The sequence below is a fragment of the Ictalurus punctatus genome, chromosome 29, assembly GCF_001660625.3.
Source record: "Ictalurus punctatus breed USDA103 chromosome 29, Coco_2.0, whole genome shotgun sequence".
NCBI classification, from domain to species: domain Eukaryota; kingdom Metazoa; phylum Chordata; class Actinopteri; order Siluriformes; family Ictaluridae; genus Ictalurus; species Ictalurus punctatus.
The window spans coordinates 2,555,731-2,578,513 of record NC_030444.2 but is presented as its reverse complement, the minus strand read 5'-3'; the positions used below and the strand labels follow the sequence as shown (position 1 = coordinate 2,578,513).

Here is a 22,783-nt window from a genome sequence, read left to right as displayed (position 1 = left end):
AAAATCCTGTCAATGGGCTTTCAAAGCCTTGAAATGGTGCCGGCATGCCCATGGGAACCCATTGGGGAAAGTGCAGTACAGGGATATGGACATGATAGATGTGATATGGATGTGATAGCTCATGAAGTACTGGAGAGCTACTGCAGGAGAAAAAAGAAGTGCAGATCTGGGTTTATAAGGTAACACATACCCCTATTAGCATGTTATTTCAATCATTTTCACTGGAACTTCTCAATTTATTTCTAGAGATCTGGTGATTTTTATTGAGCACATTTCCTCATTCTCCACTGAAATCATTTCCTGGTTACATCACTGCAGTGGCCACTGTTCACACTGATAATAAAAGAACGGACTTGAGACATATTTACCACTGCTCCAAATGATCAAAACTTTCATTTGGGCATCTAATTAACTAAGAAGCATTTTCTCACAGATCCAACCTTATTTGTTAAAGCATGGTCTAAGATGTCTCTTACGCAGTGGTCAGTGGTGTACCTTCCACCCATTTCCACCCTACCTCAGTTTCTCTGTCACTCAGACCAATCCAAGTCCGACTGCCCAATCCGAGTCAACATGGCTGATTAATAATGAACTCCTTCCACTCCTGTGGAAGCCATAAAAAGGGTTATGGGTGCAGAAACTTTGAACAAAAGTAACCAAAACACACACACACACACACACACACACACACACACACACACACACACACACACACACACACACTCATATTGTAAGAGGTGTAATATAAGAGGTATAGTGTAAAAACTGTAAAAACTTCAGAAGTTGCTTCAGTTCTTTTCTTTAAGGAACATGTCGCTGTACAGCTGAACATTTTTTTTCTTCTTTTTTCGTGTTAAAACGTTAACAAATGTCTGGGAGAAATATTTGGTCTTGTTTTATGAATAAAATAAATACTTGTTTTTTTCATTATTTTACCAGAAAATAAGAGAAGTGAAATGTTAAAACGTATTAAATTGCTAATTATAACATGAATAATTTAAAGATTATGTCAAAAAAAATTGGCTCAAGTTTAAAGTTTACTTAAATGCATTTAACTGTAAGATTATCTGTCTAACAAAAAATTAAATAGTGATGCCAAAATGTATCTGATGCCCTCTAGTGGCTGTCTGCAGTATCACTGGAATCATATGGGATTAATGTTCCGTCTTATTCTTCCTCTTCTTCCTCTTATTATTATTATTATTATTATTATATTTTATAATCACTTCCGCATTCTCCGATTCCTGTAGAATTCTATGGGCGTGTCGCTGTTTTTTCCCCTCGCGCTTGTTTCCACATTCTCCGCTTACTTTTCCAAATGTTGCAGGTGGAGTTTCATGTAAATGAGGGGGGCTTTAGCGTCACCATTGGTCCATTACAGCTCCTCTTCTAGCCAATCAATCGAAGAGGGGAGGTGACGTCACTCCATTGCGACTCATGGCTGTGTTGACAGGTGAAGAAAGATGGATGACCGTCAGGCAGCAAATCCCGGATAATTACAGGTGATTTAACATGAATATATAGTTAGTGGATGACAGAAGACATGTCTGTTTTGTGGATTCTGGTTTAGGTGCAAGGAATTAAATGATGGGTTTAATTTGTTTTGATTATTCAGAACATTTTGTGTATATTCACAGGCAGTGCTTTTAGAGAGGCTTTTATCACGACTACAGGAAGCCATGCAGCGCGTGCCTCTGGACCTGGATTATTTATATTTTTTCTGCACAAATAGCATGATATTGATTAGTGCACACACAAATCATGAACATATGGCTCAAGGGGTAGTGCAATGTCTTTCAAACCTGTGTTCTGTTCTTTTTAATCGACTTTCCTCATCAGTTGTGAATGAAATGGCTGGACCAACGGGACGTCCCAAACTCGTTGTGTCTGAGCAGCAACTTAGACAATTGACTGAAATTGGACTGAGTGTACACTTCATTTCAAAACTGCTTGGCATGTCATCACGAACAGTTGAACGGAGAATGCAAGAGTTTGGGTTGGGTCTCCAACCTTTTTGTGAGCGAGGGCTGTCTGAAGGGATCAAATAGTCTAAAGGGATACTTTTTTTTCCCATTATTTAACCGGAAAATAAGAAAAGTGAAATGTTAGAACGTATTAAATTGTTAAGTATAACTTGAATCATTTTAAAAATGATAAATTAATTTGGCTCAAGTTTAAAGTTTACTTAAATGCATTTTAGTGTAAGTTTATCTGTTCCAATATTTTTGCTCACCCACCAAATTTTTTTTTTTTTTAAATAGTGATGCCAAAATGTGTCTGAGGCCCTCTAGTGGCTGCCTGCAGCACAATTTTTACCTCAGCACATCCTCATGTTAGAGAATGGGACAGTTGGTAATCATAAAATTTTAAGTTGTCATGTCCACAAGTTATTTTCCGGAATGGTGTTCTGTCACGCTCAGTTGACCTTGATACCCGATACAATTTTTGATCCTCTTTTTTCCCTCAGCAGCTATATTAGAATTAGCACATTAATATAAACCTGTGATTTATCTCACAGCTAAACTACTGTTAGAGCTGTTGTTATAGAAAATTCATTATCCTCATGAATTTAACATAAAATATTTCAGTTGGATTTGAAAAATCAACACTGTGGAGCTTTGATATTAGGCACTGAACTGATAAGAAAGGAGAATGAAGATGAAAGGAGACTACAAGACCGTTCCTGTCTCTGAGCAGGCCGTCAACAATCAGCTGGCTTTAGCTGAAATAGCTGGAGAGTCAGCAACATTGTGAATCAGACTAAGCAGTATACTGAACCCTGTTTGTGTCACAGAGCCGCTAATAAACTTGCACTTAAGTGTTAGCAGAAGTCGCTTTGTTTTATTTAATGAAGGGAAATGGCTTTTTTTACCAGATTACTACTGCAGCCTCAGTGAATTTCTGAACGACAATAACCCATGCAACTTCCTTCAATAAAAGAATAGCAGCTAAGTAAACATTTATGTCCCATTACTTTTGGTATCTGAATCTGTGATCTCCGTGATCATCTAAATAAAAACAATGATGTTTATTCAGTGTGCACATGAACTGGTTAACTCCCCATTACTTATTATTATTATTATTATTATTATTATTATTATTATTTCTGACAAAGTTAACAAAACTGAATAAAATAAATGTTGAATGTGTTGTATTGTTTATCAGGTTTAAGAAATTTCTAATTTTATTGTTAATTACAGTCTGTAAAAAAAATCACAGAGCCAAAGAAGCAGATGTATTTATTATTATTATTATTATTATTATTATTATTATTATTACTATCATCATCATCATCATCATCATGGTAATAAAACAGTTTAGGCTTTAAACTCATTCTTCTTTCTCTCTGGCCTCATTGGTTTCAGCTGGAAATTGGAAGGACATTGTGTACTAATAATACAGTTTTCATTCTGCAGGTAAATCAGTGGACTGATCATATCTTAAGAAAATATCTAAAAGTGTTTATGGTGTCTAAGAAAATCCTTGCCTTGTTAATCTGTGCACTTTATTTTACTGAAATCTATAAGAATTATATGAAATAAATATGAAATGGGTGAATTAACATGTGTTAGTTCTGCGTGAGCAGGTTAACTGAGAGGGTCACATGATAAATAGCTCTATATAAATGATAGTTATAAAGGGTCCAACTGCTCATTACATACATTTGATATGCATTTTATAATTTTGCCTTCGGATGTAAATTTACCACTAAAAAATATTTATCTCACAGATCCACCATTGTTTCTCAGAGCATGGTCTGTCATTCCAGGCCTTCTTATCTGAAAAAGTCCAGATCTCAGCACAGTCTTCATTATTATGTTGATTATTCGGTTCGCCCCCGTACCAGTACCTGAAAGCAGAGAATCAGAATCAGTGTTCAGATATTTCACACCTTTAACTCAACCTTCTTAGTGTTTACTGAGATTTATAACAATCATAACAGCTCCATCACTCTGACCAATAAGAATATAACAGGAGATAATGTTAGCATTTAATCCAACTGCTGCAGTGTACAGGAAAGTCGGAAATCCACAATACGTGAGAAAGTGTGATGAATAGAAAAAAAGATTCCATCTCTTACCCAGTGCCGCTCTTCAATTCTGTCCCGTCCACCCACTTCCACTCTCCCTCTGTGACTCTGTCACTCAGACCAATCCAAGCCCGATTTTTGTCGCCCAGATGTTTAATGATGAACTCCTGTGATCAATATGAAAAGATTACACTGGTTTAGATTTTCTCCACATACACACACACACACACACACACACACACACACACACACACACACACGCGCACACACGCACACAAATGACCCATTCCATACCCATTTCTCATTGCTGTTTATGATCACCAGGTCTGCTCCTCTCTCTCTGCAGTCCTGTCTGCTCTCAGTCCAGCTCTTCTCCTCAGTAGGGATGTAGTAAAGTTTGGAGTTGAAGAATCTCCATCCTTGTTTAACAAGAACTGATCACACAGTAGGACACAAATCGCTCAGTGTGTTTTATTAACACCCATTTTTAATGTACATCCCTGGGTTTAATAGATTTTGATAAACTTTTAAATTGGTTAAGTATTTGCTCACCTCCAGCCATCATGTTTCTACACTGGTCTCTCTCAGTAGTCAGGGTGTTGGAACTGGTCTGTAACTGGTCTCTCTCTGTAGTCATTGTGTTGTAACTGGTCTGTAACTGGTCTCTCTCTATAGTCAGGTTGTTGTAACTGGTCTGTAACTGGTTTCTCTCTATAGTCAGGTTGTTGTAACTGGTCTGTAACTGGTCTCTCTCTATAGTGAGGTTGGTGTAAGTGGTCTGTAACTGGTCTCTCTCTGTAGTCAGGTTGTTGTAACTGGTCTGTAACTGGTCTCTCTCTGTAGTCAGGTTGTTGTAACTGGTCTGTAACTGGTCTCTCTCTATAGTCAGGTTGGTGTAAGTGGTCTGTAACTGGTCTCTCTCTGTAGTCAGGTTGTTGTAACTGGTCTGTAACTGGTCTATCTGTGTATTCAGGTTGGTGAATTTGATCCACAGCACCGTGATGGCAGTCAGCAGAAAAACACACAGCAGCAGCACACACACTGCGGTCAGTCTGTAACATCTGCCTCTTTCAGTGTTGAATCCTAATGGAAGAACAGATACAGAGACGTGTGTGTCCAATTGAATACCTAGAAATCTTTATAAACCAATCAAAAGACACATACGGAGCCCCCTAGTGTCAGGTAAGAAAAAAAATTACAGCCATGTGTAATCCGTGCCCTCAGTTTTGCAATCCGTGCCCTCAGATTGTCCAGGTCATGTACTTTTTAGATGGTCTTTAAAAAGTGCATGACCCTTACTGACTCCATTACTGCAAAGGTTTACAAATCTGAGGGCACAGTTTACACATAGCTGTATTTTTTTTTTCTTACCTGACACTAGGGGGGCTCCGTAGACACAAAAAAAATGACAAAGTTTCATAGGTAAATGTGTATGAAAGGGCTGCGTGTGTGTTGAGTTTGAACACGCTACTGTAGTACAGTTTAGTGACTTTTTGTTACTTAAGAAAATCATGAAGCAGCTTTTGGACAGGTGTGTAAATAAGAATTACATAACAATTCAAGTAGACAGTTGATGTACACTCCCCAGTTCTTGTGCGTGTGTGTTGAGAGAGTCAGCTGAAGCTGTAACAGGTAATGCTCGTGTAGTTTCTTCTAGAGATTGCGCCTTACACTTCTAGCCAGACAAATACAATAACCTGAAGCCATCAGTTACTTTATTTGCAACGATATCTAACCCTATAGCATCACAGAAAATGCTGGATTCCTACATGAGATAGCTACGCTGGAGCCCCAGACACACAGAGTCAGCAGCATTTTAGTGAAACATGCATCACTAAACTGTATGACAAGAGGATTTGGAGAGAATCCAAATCCTTTCTTTATGCAGTATAAAGAAATAAGGTACAAAGAAAGTAGTAGCAATGTTCGGGGGGGAAAATAAAGACAATGAAGAAACTGTTGATCTTTACAAAGTCAAAACTAGTATGCAACAACACATGATCGATGTAACTCAACTGAATTTTATTGGATTGGGCCTGTGTTTGAATTGTTTTCATGCTGAACTGAGTCATATTGTATAATTTGTAACTTAGATGTGTAATGTATAAGATGTGTGTTTGTGTGTGTGTGTGTGGGGGGGGGGGGGGGGGGGGTCAGCTATCAGTTCAAGTAACATAGCATGTTTTAAAAAAAATATCACTACATTTTATTCAAGTTTACAGATTCTTGAAGCCTTTCTTTTTTAATGGATAGTCACATTTTACACAAGTAAATTAAATTCAGTAGATCACTACATATACACATATTTCTGAGTGTGAGTGTATTTTACCTGAGCTCTCAGATTGCTTGAAGCTTCCGGTCCTCTGGGTCTCCAAATTGTCCTCATTCGCATAAACATCTTCATAAGAGTTCTCACAGTCACTGTAATCAGCTCTGTTGTCTGCTGTACCTTCTGCATTTGCATAAATCTCCTCACTCATCTCCATTCTTCTCTTTACAGTAATCCTGGTCTTTCAGTGAAGTAGTTATCAGTCCTTATAGACGCACTTATACTGATATTTAATTGTCTAAAGCTACACTCCGAGTGGCCGTCTGAAGGAACACTACCTAAGTGTCTGGGTGTGTTGCTGTTATGTTGAAAGCCCTATTTCCTGTTTTATGCATTTTAAACATGCAACTAACAAAAAGTGTGAACCCATGGGTTATTTTCGGGTATTAAACTGACACTCTGTGAAGACTCTTTAATCAGGAAGGCCTTAATGCAGACGTGGCAGTACACACAGTGTCACTACACCAGACTTGCCACTCAGTAGTTTATTGAGCATTTGTTTAGTATGAAGTTAATCATAGTTGATGATTTTAAATGTTTTTTCACTGACCTGCATGGATTACTGGGTCCTGAATTGAAGTAGCTCCACCCCACATTGGCTTGCTGCATCATCAGAGGTTTCGTTTGTTCAGAAAGTAAAGTAAAAAGCAGACACTGGTTAGTTAGCATGACTGTTCAGAGACCTAATCATTTTTTTAAAAGTATTTTTTAGATTAAATTTTGTCAGTGACATTTAGAAACAAATCATATTACTACAGTCATGGTGCATAAAGAGTACCGTCAGAATTATGATGAATTAATACAATTTATTTCAGTGCTGTTGAATTCTTAAATCTGATTGGTCAGAAGATACTGAATAATTTTCTATAACAGCAGATCTGCAGTAGTTCCAGCTGCATGGCATTTCTATATTAATGCACTCCTGCTAGTAAGTTATTGTTTCTGTAGTGTTCTGATGTTTTCACACTTTCACACAGGAAGCTACTGCAGTTTGCTCGCTTCCTTTACTGGCAGCCAAGACTATTAATTAATAGTCTTTATCTGCATGCAAAGCTAATCATTATTAGGGAAACAATAACTTTACGAGTCTAGAGTACGACTGTGGGGTAATCAGGAGCAACACCTCTCATCCTGGCTACTTAAGAGTGGCACACAGGCTCTCATGTGCTCAGTCTTTGTTTTAGAGTCCTGGAAAAAGACTTGGCCGGTAATTTCTGGTGTTTCAAAACTAGAGCTATGCACTAGTCCTTCCTATGAGCTAGAATGACCTCGCCTCATCAACCTAGCCACATTCTCGAGTTCTCCAGTTCCTTCTCTTGTATGAGTCAGATTCAACAACACAGCATATTTTGTGATGTTCTTCTGTTCGTTCTCTCTATTTTCTGCTTTATGCTCCCCGTGTACTCTCTATGTATTTTGCTCCCTATACACTGGTTGGTGGTTTAGTCATTTTGTGCAGGTTTCCCATTGGTTCAGAATAGGCTTGCCAAGGGAAATAGTCAAATTTTATACCGGTCATGATGGATGATACCGGTATGAAATTGTATACTGGTTTAAAGGACATTATGAATGAAAATTACTTAATAGCAACACTTCCTACATCAACAGGTTTTGTTAATAAAATTTTTATAAAGTGACCAACAAGCTACAGTGATTGTGGTTTTGTTTACTTCCGACTGGTCACCAACAAGGAAACCCTCACACTAATTCCAGGCAAATGCAAATGCCACTAAATAATGTTTGGCCCAGAGATGAGGGTTAAAGGGAAGCAGAAAGTTTTTGAGATTCATGGTCATGTTGGATTTCTCAATGGTCTTGTTTTTTTTTTTCAATTATTATTTTATTGGTGTCACATATCGTCACAATTTTTTTTATATGCACACATCGCCTTACTGCAGTAGTGCTCTAGCGCTGTGAAAGTGTGATGAGCAGATGAGGTCTTCTTCCTGAAGATCTAAAGCTTTGGAAAACAAATCTATGTTGAAAACGATGAGTTGTGTGCTGGGTTTGTAGAAACCAGTGACCTCTGGTGGTTTGCAGAAATAATAACTTATGTTAATATCAGATTTTTATAGGTGTGGTGTAACATGTTAAAAATACAGAGGCAGTGTGCAGGGTAATTAAAAAAAAATAGTGCTCAATTTTTCATTGGAAAGGTTTCTTTTATTATTCAAAATTATATGAGATTTATTTTCATAATAAAAATAAAATGAAATAAAATTACTTATAAAGTTACATTTTGTACATCATATATTAATCATCACATACATCATATTTAAATCAATTTTAAGTTTGTGTATGTGTGTGTGTGTATATATATATATATATACATATATATGTGTGTATGTGTGTGTGTGTGTGTGTATATATATATATATATATATATATTAGTGGATTGTAGTTGTGTGCTTTTATTTGGGTTGTTTCCCCTGCTTCCTCAGGGTGGCATAGTCTCCGTATGTTCTAGCATTGCAATTTCCAATCACTGGAGCCAAGCGGCCCAAACCTATTCCAGCATCACAATGCCCCTGTGCACAATGCGAGCTCCATGAAGACGGCTTACCAGGGTTTGAGTGGAAGAACTTGAGTGTCTTGCACAGAACCTTGATCTCAACCCCATTGAACACCTTTGGGATGAACTGGAACACCGACTGCACTCCAGACCTTCTCACACAACGTCAGTGCTTGGCCTCATTAACGCTCTTGTACCTGAATGAACACAAATCCCCACAGCCACACCCCAAAAATCTAGTAGAAAAGCGTCTCAGAAGAGTGGAGCTTATTATAACGGCAAAGAGGGACTACATCTGTAATGGGACGTTCAACAAGTACACATGCGTGTGATGGTCATGTGTCCGGCCTGATGCTAAGCAGAGTTAGTGTTAGCACCACAAACGTGATTATTTTCCTCTAGCCACACATTCATTACTCATCTTCCATTCCACAGAGATTTGTTGTTAACTTTTTTTTTCAATGAAAGGACACCATTTTGTTTTTTAAGTTTTATAGTTAAGTTTAATGTTGTGTAACGTATTCAAAACAAGTTAGTTCCTGTTCTCAAAGCTTTAAACTGTTCTTCCCACAGCAGCTTCTCTATTTCTCTCTCTCTCTCTCTCTCTCTCTCTCTCTCTCTCTCTCTCTCTCTCTCTCTCTCGAAATTAATAATTTTAAAAAACAGCACGACAGTAAAAAAAAAATTATAATAATTACTGTTACAAAGTGAATATTAAATAAATGTCCTGCCCTCCATTGCATGGCTGTGTGTGTGTGTGTGTGTTTATGTGAGTGAGTGAGTGAGTGTGTGCGTGTGTGTGTACACACCCTGTGTACGTTCAATGTGGTTGCTGCTGTGATCTTTTCCCCTACTGATGTGTGAAAGAGAGCAGGGTTTAACGCTGATCTTAGATCAGTGGAACTTGTGTCTTGCAACATCACAGTAAAACTACATAAAAAAGCTTCTTAAAATAAAAAGTAAATCTACAGTACAAATAATACAAGATCCACTGCAGGAACATATCAACTAATTCATACGACGAGACTTCAAACTGCTATAGATATATAAATTCATCTTAAATGCAGCAGGTAAAAAAGCCTAAAAGCTTTGTCTAATGATGTTATGAGGAACAAAAATATAATGAATTAGTGCAATGTATACGTCATTATAACGCAACAATGGGATTTTGAGATTTATATATTACTGCTGGACTTTACATCTACAGTATAGAACATCTAAGGTATGTATAAGAATTGCAGCTCAAATGTCTTCACACTTTGACCACGTGAAGACACTGATGGCCCTCCCCTAATGTTTAACTTCCTCTGACCTCCTTTACTGACAGCAGTGCATTTATTTTCAGTGTACACTAGTAAGGAAGTGCAGCCGTTCGCTCGTGCTCACACACACACACATGCAGTAAGTTAGTGTTTTAATGAGTCTTTTATAGATTAGAGATGCTTCAGCGTTCTTCTGAGAAAATGGAAATTGTGGTGGATATCTATGAGAGTGTAGACGCTGTTAGAGGTCATGACCCCGACCTCGAAAACCAAGACACAAGGAAGGACCTAGACACAGATCCACACACAGGTATGTGTTTAGGTTTGCAAGGCCAAAAGTGTATCTAAATGCAGAGATGCAGTAGTTCAGGCTTTTACAGATTAGAGTGGGCTGGTGGAGAACTATGAGAATGCCGACACTGTTAGAGGTCCCACAGAAGGAAGAGAGAAGCTCAAGAAGGTTCAGCTCAATTGCTTTTGTTTATGTTATTGCATGTGCTCTTGTTTCTCTCTTAGTCCTGTCATGACACTGGCTGATTATCCTGATGTGTTCACCTCTTCTGTGTCTCAACCAAATTAGTTACGTTATTTCTACTCTGTTGTTTCTGTCTTATCATGCGATTTGTCTGTTGCGTCCAGGCCTTGATTTTATCATTCAGCGACGACTTCTAGTTTTGACCCTCACTTGCTTTTCGGATTATGATTATGGATTATCCCTGTGTTGTGCTCTCTGCCAGCTCTTTTTCTTTGACAGATTTATTAATGGACTTGCTTTTGTGTCATTTACGTAATAAAAAAAAACAAACAAACAACAAAAACACCTGACACCTTGCTCTGCACGCGTTATTCCAGGTTGGTCGCTCGTACGATGCAGGAACATGTGATTCATCTACCTTTGGCATAAGCAGGCTCCATCCACCTAAATTTAACCCAGATTAGCTGGAGAAAAGCAGATACACACGCTAAGACCGGTGTCGGTGAATGACCGTGAAGTTCACTGCACACTGTACTATAAATATTTAAATACTATACAGTGGGAATCGATGCAGTTTAACCCAGCTATGTTTAACAAAAGCTATGCTAACGCAAAGTCCGTTTTCTATTGACGACTTTTGCTCGCCAGTTTACACAGATAGGCCTACAGTAATCTGCCTTCTATCAGTTCTCCAAGTGAACATTCACAGCCAGCAGCAGCAGCAGCAACATCTGACTTTGGTTTTATTTGTGGTTTGATGCCACCACTAAGAGCAGAGGTCATTTAGGGTGGTGTAAATGTATACGATAGAGGGAAGAGAGACCCCGATGATCTTCTCTGCTGTCCTCACGATCCGCTGCAGGGTCTTGCGATCCGCAATGGTGCGATTTCCAAACCAGGCAGTGATGAAGCTGCTCAGGATGCGTCAATATACTGGATATGGCAAGGATCGCATTAGCTCCATATGGTACATTAAAAGCAAGCTTCCACTGTGTAACTGTTAGCTGTAAAGCTGTAACACAGAAAAGCTTTGTGGGAGCACAGTGGCTTAGCGGTTAGCACGTCTGCCTCGCACTTCCAGGGTTGGGGGTTTAATTCCCGCCTCTGCCATATGTGTGCAGAGTTTGCATGTTCTCCCCGTGTTTTGGGGGTTTCTTCCAGGTGCTCTGGATTCCTCCTCAGTCCAAAGACATGTGTTATAGGTTGATTGGCAAATCTAAATTGTCCATAGTGTGTGTGTGTGTGTGTGAGAATGTGCCCTCCATCAGGTTGGAACACCATTTAGCGTGTCCCCCACCTTGGACCCTGAGTCCCCCGAGACCCTGTGTAGGATAAGCGGTACAGAAAATGGGTGAATGGAGAAAAACTTTACAGCTTCCCAGTAACATGCCAAGCTGCAATTGTTTTGTCTTTTTAACTTCAAGAGAGAAAAGAAAGTGTACGGTGAAGGAACAATGATTTATAGCTGCTATAATGTAATGATAACTGGAGCTTTTCTTCGCAATCATTACAAAACAATCAATAAAATTATAAACGCTGTGGTATAATAAAACACTGAATGAATTAAAGTCTTTGGGCTGGAACAGTAAATCCTTTCTGCATCAGGACATATCACGACACCATGTTTCTGATGTTTTACAGCTTTACAGAAACCTTTACAGGACTCTTTGTGTGCCCATGACCCCTCCAGATCTGCCTCGTTACTGAAGTGAAAAGTGATTAACAAAAAGCCTGACTGAACTAATAGCTTTCTAGCTGTAGACTTAAAGATTGAGGCTGTGTCTCTTGTGATGAAAAGCCAGTAAAATGGCCACTGAGTGTACTTTTTAGACTGTGACTTCTCACATCTGGCACTAGCAACTACGCCACGGTCAAAGTCACTGAGATCACATTTTACCCTATTCTATGTTTGATGTGAACCTTAACTGAACTCTTGACCTGTTTCTGCATGATTGAATGCATTGTGCTTCTACCACATGATTGGCTGATGTAATCATTGTGTTATTGACCCGGTACGGGTGTTCAGGTGTTCATAATAATTCGGCCATGAGTGAGTATAGTATGATTCAAAATCCTAAACACACATTTTAAGACATGAAAACAGACTGTGGTAATTTCCGTCTAGGAGGAGACACTGCATGGAGCAGGTGTTAGAGTGACTGCAGTGTGTGTGGTGCTGCTGTGTGTTCTCCTGCTGACTGCCGTTACACTGCTGTGGATCAAATTCACCATCCTGAATACAGAAAACAACCAGTTACAGACCAGTTACAACACCCTGACTATAGAGAGAGACCAGTTACAGACCAGTTACAACACCCTGACTATAGAGAGAGACCAGTTACAACACCCTGACTATAGAGAGAGACCAGTTACAGACCAGTTACAACACCCTGACTATAGAGAGAGACCAGTTACAGACCAGTTACAACACCCTGACTATAGAGAGAGACCAGTTACAGAAGGTTAGAGAGGAACTCCAGAGGCTTTCTAAACAGGGTGAGTAATACTAACTGCAAAACCGTCACATTAATGAACATCACGTCATAGTTTTAACAATTCATAGTTACATTTAATATAAAAGAAAACATATTAGAAACTGCACATAAATGCCCTTTAAATCTGATTCTCAGCTGCACTATCGTCAGAGCTGCTGTTGTAGAAAATTAATCAACACCTTCTCACCAGTCACAATTTAAAATGAGTTTATAATGTCTTCTCTAACCAGACTGAGTGTACGAATGTTTTTTTAAATAATTTAATAATTATTCTCCCTTTTTTTATTAAAATGATCGGGATCCAGGATTTATTTATTTTAGCTCCAGTATTTACTACATCTCTACAGAGGAGAAGAGCTGGACTGAGAGCAGAGACTACTGCAGAGAGAGAGGAGCAGACCTGGTGATCATAAACAACACAGAGGAACAGGTGAGTGAGTGAGTGAGTGAGTGAGAGAGAGAGAGAGAGAGAGAGAGAGAGAGAGAGAGAGAGAGAGAGAGAGAGAGAGAGAGAGAGAGAGAGGAAAAAAAAAATAAAGACACAGCGAGAGAGACCCTTATTTATTCTGATATTGTACTACTACAATGACAGGAGTTCATCAGTAAAATCCTGAGCAGAACAAAAGCTTGGATTGGACTGAGTGACGGAGACAGAGAGGGCGAGTGGAAGTGGGTGGACGGTACACCGCTGAACACTGGGTAAGAAATCACTGAACTAATATTTTCTCATGATGATGAGTTACTGACTCTTCATTGCCCTGAGAAACACACAGCGGATCCTCTGATTCTCTCCTTCAGGTTCTGGAGAAAAGGAGAACCCGACGGTGCTGCAAGAGAGAACTGTGTTATAATTCATGATCACACTGATCCTGTCAGTTACTGGGCTGATTATCCCTGTAGTCATCAGTTTATTTGGATCTGTGGGAAGACAGTCGTTACCTGAATTACTGCATGTGATTGAAAAGCAGTAAATAAGTTGATATTTTTATCTGTGTAGGTCAGTGTGTTGTGTCTGAAAAATCCTCATTACTGTTAGTAACTCTGTCACCACCATGATGTCACCTGATTTTCTTTCTGAACTGATTTTCCATGCTGTGTTTTTTTTTTTTTTAATGAACATGCAAAATAACAGCGTGTGCTCACTCCAGTGCTATTCTGTTACCTGTTGAATAATGAGTCACACTGTTAAATTAAACCAAATCAAGCAGTGATTAATAATATATTGGAAATATACTAAGTTCCTATCAGATGTTAATTAGGTTTCTGAACTTGGTAACAGACTAATTGATGTTTGTTTGTTTTTTAGAGAAACTCTTGAAAATAATGTATAAAAGTCTCTGATCTTACACTTTTACGTGTCTGGTTTTAAAGGAGTGTTTATTAAAGCAGCCCCAGTTAGAACACGAGTGAAAATCAGCTTTATACAGCAGCTTCTACCAGCAAATATATAACATGTACAGTAGTGACTTTATAAATAACTCACTCCCTATGATTCTAATAAGGTGTCGTAGATGGTGTATGACCACAGAGTCATAACAAGAAGAACAGGACACTGGAATTACTGTTTAACAGACTGATTGGTGGATATTTACACACTAAGCACGTTGAATATAAAACTGTACCATTTCCGTTGGGGAAATCTCTCTACCTCTTCACATCACCCCGGTCACAAATCGTGACGGAGCAAATATAAGGCGGATGCAAGTGCAGGATAACAGTTGTTTACTTAAAGAGACAGGCAGGCAGACAAATTCAAAACATGATCCAAAACGTAATTCATAAACAGGCAAGAGGTCAGGCGATTGGCAAACAGGTATACACGGGGCTAGGCAGGAATCTAGGTCGATAACCAAAACAAGAAACCAACTATGACGATGAACTGAAAGCGCGCGCTGGGAAGCGCGCGGTATATATGCGGACCTGATTAGCGTGTAAACTGCTATCAGCTGGGAGCAATACAGACCCACGTGAATTCCCAGCCAATGACGGAAACACACGTGTCCCAATGTCACTACGGTCAACAGCGGAAAAGCAGGTGCTCGCGCATTCGCGCTTAGAGCACGCTGCTTCAAGGGGGAATCGTGACAACCCCGTTGTTGATGATTTTACGATAACAGTAAATCTTCAAGTGTTTTATTTCTCTTATATCACACCAATTTGCCAATGTTTACATTTTTAAAAAAAATTAAAATAGGATATGGGATTAGATTTGTGCCACAAGTATTGAACGTAACTTTTCAAGAAACGATGAAAAATATAAACAGTGAACTTGGGGCAAAAATTTAACCTGGTCTTTTGATAACATTTGTAAACAAAGTCAATGTCAACTAATAATAACAATAATAACAATTCATGTAGACAGTCGATGTACACTCCACAGTTCTTGTGCGTGTGTGTTGACGAGAGAGTCAGCTGCCGGGATGCCCATGGGAACCCATTGGGGAAAGTGCAGTACAGGGATATGGACGTGATAGACGTGATATGGACGTGATAGCTGATGAAGTACTGGAGATCTCCTGCAGGAGAAAAAAGAAGTGCAGATCTGGGTTTATAAGGTAACACATACCCCTATTAGCATGTTATTTCAATCATTTTCACTGGAACTTCTCAATTTATTTCTAGAGATCTCGTGGTTTTTATTGAGCATATTTCCTCATTCTCCACTGAAATCATTTCCTGGTTACATCACTGCAGTGGCCACTGTTCACACTGATAATAAAAGAACGGACTTGAGACATATTTACCACTGCTCCAAATGATCAAAACTTTCATTTGGGCATCTAATTAACTAAGAAGCATTTTCTCACAGATCCAACCTTGTTTGTTAAAGCATGGTCTAAGCTGTCTCTTACGCAGTGGTCAGTGGTGTACCTTCCACCCATTTCCACCCTACCTCAGTTTCTCTGTCACTCAGACCAATCCAAGTCCGACTGCCCAATCCGAGTCAACATGGCTGATTAATAATGAACTCCTTCCACTCCTGTGGAAGCCATAAAAAGGGTTATGGGTGCAGAAATTTTGAACAAAAGTAACCAAAACACACACACACACACACACACACACACACACACACACACACACACACACACACACACACACATATTGTAAGAGGTGTAATATAAGAGGTATAGTGTAAAAACTGTAAAAACTTCAGAAGTTGCTTCAGTTCTTTTCTTTAAGGAACATCTCGCTGTATAGCTGAACATTTTTTTTCTTTTTTTTTCGTATTAAAACGTTAACAAATGTCTGGGTGAAATATTTGGTCTTGTTTTATGAATAAAATAAATACTTGTTTTTTTCATTATTTTACCAGAAAATAAGAGAAGTGAAATGTTAAAACGTATTAAATTGCTAATTATAACATGAATAATTTAAAGATTATGTCAAAAAAAATTGGCTCAAGTTTAAAGTTTACTTAAATGCATTTAACTGTAAGATTATCTGTTTTAAAAAAAATTTAATAGTGATGCCAAAATGTATCTGATGCCCTCTAATGGCTGTCTGCAGTATCACTGGAATCATATGGGATTAATGTTCTGTCTTATTCTTCCTCTTCTTCCTCTTATTATTATTATTATTATTATTATTATTATTATTATTATTATTATTATTATAATATTTTATAATCACTTCCGCATACTCCGATTCCTATAGAATTCTATGGACGTGTCGCTGTTTTTTCCCCTCGCGCTTGTTTCCACATTCTCCGCTTACTTTTCCAAATGTTGCAGGTGGAGTTTCATGTAAATGAGGGGGCTTTAGCGTCACCATTGGTCCATTACAGCTCCTCTTCTAGCCAATCAATCGAAGAGGGGAGGTGACGTCACTCCACTGCGACTCATGGCTGTGTTGACAGGTGAAGAAAGATGGATGACCGTCAGGCAGCAAATCCCGGACAATTACAGGTGATTTAACATGAATATATAGTTAGTGGATGACAGAAGACATGTCTGTTTTGTGGATTCTGGTTTAGGTGCAAGGAATTAAATGATGGGTTTAATTTGTTTTGATTATTCAGAACATTTTGTGTATATTCACAGGCAGTGCTTTTAGAGAGGCTTTTATCACGACTACAGGAAGCCATGCAGCGCGTGCCTCTGGACCTGGATTATTTATATTTTTTCTGCACAAATAGCATGATATTGATTAGTGCACACACAAATCATGAACATATGGCTCAAGGGGTAGTGCAATGTCTTTCAAACCTGTGTTCTGTTCTTTTTAATCGACTTTCCTCATCAGTTGTGAATGAAATGGCTGGACCAACGGGACGTCCCAAACTCGGTGTGTCTGAGCAGCAACTTAGACAATTGACTGAAATTGGACTGAGTGTACACTTCATTTCAAAACTGTTTTCCATGTCATCACGAACAGTTGAACGGAGAATGCAAGAGTTTGGGTTGGGTCTCCAACCTTTTTGTGAGCGAGTGCTGTCTGAAGGGATCAAATAGTCTAAAGGGATACTTTTTTTTTCCCATTATTTAACCGGAAAATAAGAAAAGTGAAATGTTAGAACGTATTAAATTGTTAAGTATAACTTGAATCATTTTAAAAATGATAAATTAATTTGGCTCAAGTTTAAAGTTTACTTAAATGCATTTTAGTGTAAGTTTATCTGTTCCAATATTTTTGCTCACCCACCAAATTTTTTTTTTTTTTAAATAGTGATGCCAAAATGTGTCTGAGGCCCTCTAGTGGCTGCCTGCAGCACAATTTTTACCTCAGCACATCCTCATGTTAGGGAATGGGACAGTTGGTAATCATAAAATTTTAAGTTGTCATGTCCACAAGTTATTTTCCGGAATAGTGTTCTGTCACGCTCAGTTGACCTTGATACCCGATACAATTTTTGATCCTCTTTTTTCCCTCAGCAGCTATATTAGAATTAGCACATTAATATAAACCTGTGATTTATCTCACAGCTAAACTACTGTTAGAGCTGTTGTTATAGAAAATTCATTATCCTCATGAATTTAACATAAAATATTTCAGTTGGATTTGAAAAATCAACACTGTGGAGCTTTGATATTAGGCACTGAACTGATAAGAAAGGAGAATGAAGATGAAAGGAGACTACAAGACCGTTCCTGTCTCTGAGCAGGCCGTCAACAATCAGCTGGCTTTAGCTGAAATAGCTGGAGAGTCAGCAACATTGTGAATCAGACTAAGCAGTATGCTGAACCCTGTTTGTGTCACAGAGCCGCTAATAAACTTGCACTTAAGTGTTAGCAGAAGTCGCTTTGTTTTATTTAATGAAGGGCAATGGCTTTTTTACCAGATTACTACTGCAGCCTCAGTGAATTTCTGAACGACAATAACCCATGCAACCCATGCAAGTAAACATTTATGTCCCATTACTTTTGGTATCTGAATCCGTGATCTCCGTGATCATCTAAATAAAAACAATGATGTTTATTCAGTGTGCACATGAACTGGTTAACTCCCCATTACTTATTATTATTATTATTATTATTATTATTATTATTATTATTATTTCTGATAAAGTTAACAAAACTGAATAAAATAAATGTTGAATGTGTTGTATTGTTTATCAGGTTTAAGAAATTTCTAATTTTATTGTTAATTACAGTCTGTAAAAAAAAAATCACAGAGCCAAAGAAGCAGATGTATTTATTATTATTATTATTATTATTATTACTATTATTATTACTATCATCATCATCATCATCATCATCATGGTAATAAAACAGTTTAGGCTTTAAACTCATTCTTCTTTCTCTCTGGCCTCATTGGTTTCAGCTGGAAATTGGAAGGACATTGTGTACTAATAATACAGTTTTCATTCTGCAGGCAAATCAGTGGACTGATCATATCTTAAGAAAATATCTAAAAGTGTTTATGGTGTCTAAGAAAATCCTTGCCTTGTTAATCTGTGCACTTTATTTTACTGAAATCTATAAGAATTATATGAAATAAATATGAAATGGGTGAATTAACATGTGGTAGTTCTGCGTGAGCAGGTTAACTGAGAGGGTCACATGATAAATAGCTCTTTATAAATGATAGTTATAAAGGGTCCAACTGCTCATTACATACATTTGATATGCATTTTATAATTTTGCCTTCGGATGTAAATTTACCACTAAAAAATATTTATCTCACAGATCCACCATTGTTTCTCAGAGCATGGTCTGTCATTCCAGGCCTTCTTATCTGGAAAAGTCCAGATCTCAGCACAGTCTTCATTATTATGTTGATTATTCGGTTCACCCCCGTACCAGTACCTGAAAGCAGAGAATCAGAATCAGTGTTCAGATATTTCACACCTTTAACTCAACCTTCTTAGTGTTTACTGAGATTTATAACAATCATAACAGCTCCATCACTCTGACCAATAAGAATATAACAGGAGATAATGTTAGCATTTAATCCAACTGCTGCAGTGTACAGGAGAGTTGGAAATCCACAATACGTGAGAAAGTGTGATGAATAGAAAAAAGATTCCATCTCTTACCCAGTGCCGCTCTTCAATTCTGTCCCGTCCACCCACTTCCACTCTCCCTCTGTGTCTCTGTCACTCAGACCAATCCAAGCCCGATTTTTGTCGCCCAGATGTTTAATGATGAACTCCTTTGATCAATATGAAAAGATTACACTGGTTTAGATTTTCTCCACACACACACACACACACACACACACACACACACACACACACACACACACACACGCACACAAATTACCCATTCCATACCCATTTCTCATTGCTGTTTATGATCACCAGGTCTGCTCCTCTCTCTCTGCAGTCCTGTCTGCTCTCAGTCCAGTTCTTCTTCTCAGTAGGGATGTAGTAAAGATTGGAGTTGAAGAATCTCCATCCTTGTTTAACAGGAACTGATCACACAGTAGGACACAAATCACTCAGTGTGTTTTATTAACACCCATTTTTAATGTACATCCCTGGGTTTAATAGATTTTGATAAACTTTTAAATTGTTTAGGTATTTGCTCACCTCCAGCCAACATGTTTCTACACTGGTCTCTCTCAGTAGTCAGGTTGTTGTAACTGGTCTGTAACTGGTCTCTCTCTATAGTCATTGTGTTGTAACTGGTCTGTAACTGGTCTCTCTCTATAGTCAGGTTGTTGTAACTGGTCTGTAACTGGTCTCTCTCTGTAGTCAGGTTGTTGTAACTGGTCTGTAACTGGTCTCTCTCTGTAGTCAGGTTGTTGTAACTGGTCTGTAACTGGTCTATCTGTGTATTCAGGTTGGTGAATTTGATCCACAGCACCGTGATGGCAGTCAGCAGAAAAACACACAGCAGCAGCACACACACTGCGGTCAGTCTGTAACATCTGCCTCTTTCAGTGTTGAATCCTAATGGAAGAACAGATACAGAGACATGTGTGTGTCCAATTGAATACCTAGAAATCTTTATAAACCAATCAAAAGACACATACGGAGCCCCCCTAGTGTCAGGTAAGAAAAAAAATTACAGCCATGTGTAATCCGTGCCCTCAGTTTTGCAATCCGTGCCCTCAGATTGTCCAGGTCATGCACTTTTTAGATGGTCTTTAAAAAGTGCATGACCCTTACTGACTCCATTACTGCAAAGGTTTACAAATCTGAGGGCACAGTTTACACATAGCTGTATTTTTTTTTCTTACCTGACACTAGGGGGGCTCCGTAGACATAAAAAAAATGACAAAGTTTCATAGGTAAATGTGTATGAAAGGGCTGCGTGTGTGTTGAGTTTGAACACGCTACTGTAGTACAGTTTAGTGACTTTTTGTTACTTAAGAAAATCATGAAGCAGCTTTTGGACAGGTGTGTAAATAAGAATTACATAACAATTCAAGTAGACAGTTGATGTACACTCCCCAGTTCTTGTGCGTGTGTGTTGAGAGAGTCAGCTGAAGCTGTAACAGGTAATGCTCGTGTAGTTTCTTCTAGAGATTGCGCCTTACACTTCTAGCCAGACAAATACAATAACCTGAAGCCATCAGTTACTTTATTTGCAAGGATATCTAACCCTATAGCATCACAGAAAATGCTGCATTCCTACATGAGATAGCTACGCTGGAGCCCCAGACACACAGAGTCAGCAGCATTTCAGTGAAACATGCATCACTAAACTGTATGACAAGAGGATTTGGAGAGAATCCAAATCCTTTCTTTATGCAGTATAAAGAAATAAGTTACAAAGAAAGTAGTAGCAATGTTCGGGGGGGAAAATAAAGACAATGAAGAAACTGTTGATCTTTACAAAATCAAAACTAGTATGCAACAACACATGATCGATGTAACTCAACTGAATTTTATTGGATTGGGCCTGTGTTTGAATTGTTTTCATGCTGAACTGAGTCATATTGTATAATTTGTAACTTAGATGTGTAATGTATAAGATGTGTGTTTGTGTGTAGGGGGGCAGCTATCAGTTCAAGTAACATAGCATGTTTTTAAAAACAAATAACTACATTTGGTTCAAGTTTACAGATTCTTGAAGCCTTTCTTTTTTTAATGGATGGTCACATTTTACACAAGTAAATTAAATTCAGTAGATCAGTACATATACACATATTTCTGACTGTGAGTTTATTTTACCTGAATGATCAGATTGCTTGAAGCTTCCGGTCCTCTGGGTCTCCAAATTGTCCTCATTCGCATAAACATCTTCATAAGAGTTCTCACAGACACTGTAATTAGCTCCGTCATCTGCTGTACCTTCTGCATTTGCATTAATCTCCTCACTCATCTCCATTCTTCTCTTTACAGTAATCCTGATCTTTCAGTGAAGTAGTTATCAGTCCTTATAGACGCACTTATACTGATATTTAATTGTCTAAAGCTACACTCCGAGTGGCCGTCTGAAGGAACACTGCCTAAGTGTCTGGGTGTGTTGCTGTTATGTTGAAAGCCCTATTTCCTGTTTTATGCATTTTAAACATGCAACTAACAAAAAGTGTGAACCCATGGGTTATTTTCGGGTATTAAACTGACACTCTGTGAAGACTCTTTAATCAGGAAGGCCTTAATGCAGACGTGGCAGTACACACAGTGTCACTACACAGTCATGTGACTACCAGACTTGCCACTCAGTAGTTTATTGAGCATTTGTTTAGTATGAAGTTAATCATAGTTGATGATTTTAAATGTTTTTTCACTGACCTGCATGGATTACTGGGTCCTGAATTGAAGTAGCTCCACCCCACATTGGCTTGCTGCATCATCAGAGGTTTCGTTTGTTCAGAAAGTAAAGTAAAAAGCAGACACTGGTTAGTTAGCATGACTGTTCAGAGACCTAATCATTTTTTTAAAAGTATTTTTTAGATTAAATTTTGTCAGTGACATTTAGAAACAAATCATATTACTACAGTCATGGTGCATAAAGAGTACCGTCAGAATTATGATGAATTAATACAATTTATTTCAGTGCTGTTGAATTCTTAAATCTGATTGGTCAGAAGATACTGAATAATTTTCTATAACAGCAGATCTGCAGTAGTTCCAGCTGCATGGCATTTCTATATTAATGCACTCCTGCTAGTAAGTTATTGTTAACTTACTGCTAGTACACAACTACAATCCACTATATATATATATATATATATATATATATATATATATATATATATATATATATATATATATATAGTGGATTGTAGTTGTGTGCTTTTATTTGGGTTGTTTCCCCTGCTTCCTCAGGGTGGCATAGTCTCCGTAT

General features: G+C 38.2%; 3 protein-coding genes and 2 long non-coding RNA genes across 5 annotated transcripts; 3 read left to right on the top strand and 2 right to left on the bottom strand.

The window, feature by feature from the left end:
• The first annotated feature begins 1,101 nt into the window (after window positions 1-1,101).
• Window positions 1,102-2,824, top strand: LOC128629429 (uncharacterized). Its single transcript, XR_008393781.1, has 2 exons — window positions 1,102-1,502; window positions 1,638-2,824. It is a non-coding gene; the product is annotated as an uncharacterized LOC128629429 (long non-coding RNA).
• A 398-nt stretch (window positions 2,825-3,222) lies between these two features.
• Window positions 3,223-6,648, bottom strand: LOC128629421 (CD209 antigen-like). The gene is made up of 5 exons (XM_053677513.1): window positions 6,360-6,648; window positions 4,583-5,113; window positions 4,325-4,464; window positions 4,082-4,197; window positions 3,223-3,850 (listed from the first exon to the last, which is right to left on the bottom strand). Exons 1-5 carry the CDS (start codon window positions 6,514-6,516, stop codon window positions 3,709-3,711), a joined length of 1,086 nt encoding a protein of 361 aa, XP_053533488.1. The 5' UTR covers window positions 6,517-6,648; the 3' UTR covers window positions 3,223-3,708.
• A 4,838-nt stretch (window positions 6,649-11,486) lies between these two features.
• LOC128628719 (CD209 antigen-like protein E) lies at window positions 11,487-14,449 on the top strand. Its single transcript, XM_053677339.1, has 6 exons — window positions 11,487-11,575; window positions 11,877-11,934; window positions 12,942-13,104; window positions 13,451-13,533; window positions 13,696-13,802; window positions 13,902-14,449. Exons 1-6 carry the CDS (start codon window positions 11,487-11,489, stop codon window positions 14,044-14,046), a joined length of 645 nt encoding a protein of 214 aa, XP_053533314.1. The 3' UTR covers window positions 14,047-14,449.
• A 534-nt stretch (window positions 14,450-14,983) lies between these two features.
• LOC128629426 (uncharacterized) lies at window positions 14,984-18,587 on the top strand. The gene is made up of 4 exons (XR_008393776.1): window positions 14,984-15,219; window positions 15,484-15,658; window positions 16,835-17,008; window positions 17,144-18,587. It is a non-coding gene; the product is annotated as an uncharacterized LOC128629426 (long non-coding RNA).
• Window positions 18,588-18,722: 135 nt separating this feature from the next.
• On the bottom strand, window positions 18,723-21,989 carry LOC108261984 (CD209 antigen-like protein C). The gene is made up of 5 exons (XM_053677519.1): window positions 21,664-21,989; window positions 20,074-20,436; window positions 19,816-19,955; window positions 19,579-19,694; window positions 18,723-19,348 (listed from the first exon to the last, which is right to left on the bottom strand). The coding sequence occupies exons 1-5, from the start codon at window positions 21,818-21,820 to the stop codon at window positions 19,207-19,209; spliced, it is 918 nt and encodes a 305-aa protein (XP_053533494.1). The 5' UTR covers window positions 21,821-21,989; the 3' UTR covers window positions 18,723-19,206.
• Window positions 21,990-22,783: the final 794 nt, after the last annotated feature.

Excerpts from the sequence above, each read along its gene's own strand:
- LOC128629421 (XM_053677513.1), bottom strand. The coding sequence starts at position 6,516 with ATGGAGATGAGTGAGGAGATTTATGCAAATGCAGAAGGTACAGCAGAC. Across the intron at positions 4,198-4,324 it reads TAAACAGCAATGAGAAATGG|GAGTTCATCATTAAACATCT; the intron begins GTATGGAATGGG and ends TATTGATCACAG. Across the intron at positions 3,851-4,081 it reads GAATTGAAGAGCGGCACTGG|GTACTGGTACGGGGGCGAAC; the intron begins GTAAGAGATGGA and ends CTCTGCTTTCAG.
- LOC128628719 (XM_053677339.1), top strand. The coding sequence starts at position 11,487 with ATGGTGCGATTTCCAAACCAGGCAGTGATGAAGCTGCTCAGGATGCGT. Across the intron at positions 13,534-13,695 it reads TAAACAACACAGAGGAACAG|GAGTTCATCAGTAAAATCCT; the intron begins GTGAGTGAGTGA and ends CTACAATGACAG. Across the intron at positions 13,803-13,901 it reads GGTACACCGCTGAACACTGG|GTTCTGGAGAAAAGGAGAAC; the intron begins GTAAGAAATCAC and ends TCTCTCCTTCAG.
- LOC108261984 (XM_053677519.1), bottom strand. The coding sequence starts at position 21,820 with ATGGAGATGAGTGAGGAGATTAATGCAAATGCAGAAGGTACAGCAGAT. Across the intron at positions 19,956-20,073 it reads TAGAAACATGTTGGCTGGAG|TTCCTGTTAAACAAGGATGG; the intron begins GTGAGCAAATAC and ends CTGTGTGATCAG. Across the intron at positions 19,695-19,815 it reads TAAACAGCAATGAGAAATGG|GAGTTCATCATTAAACATCT; the intron begins GTATGGAATGGG and ends TATTGATCAAAG.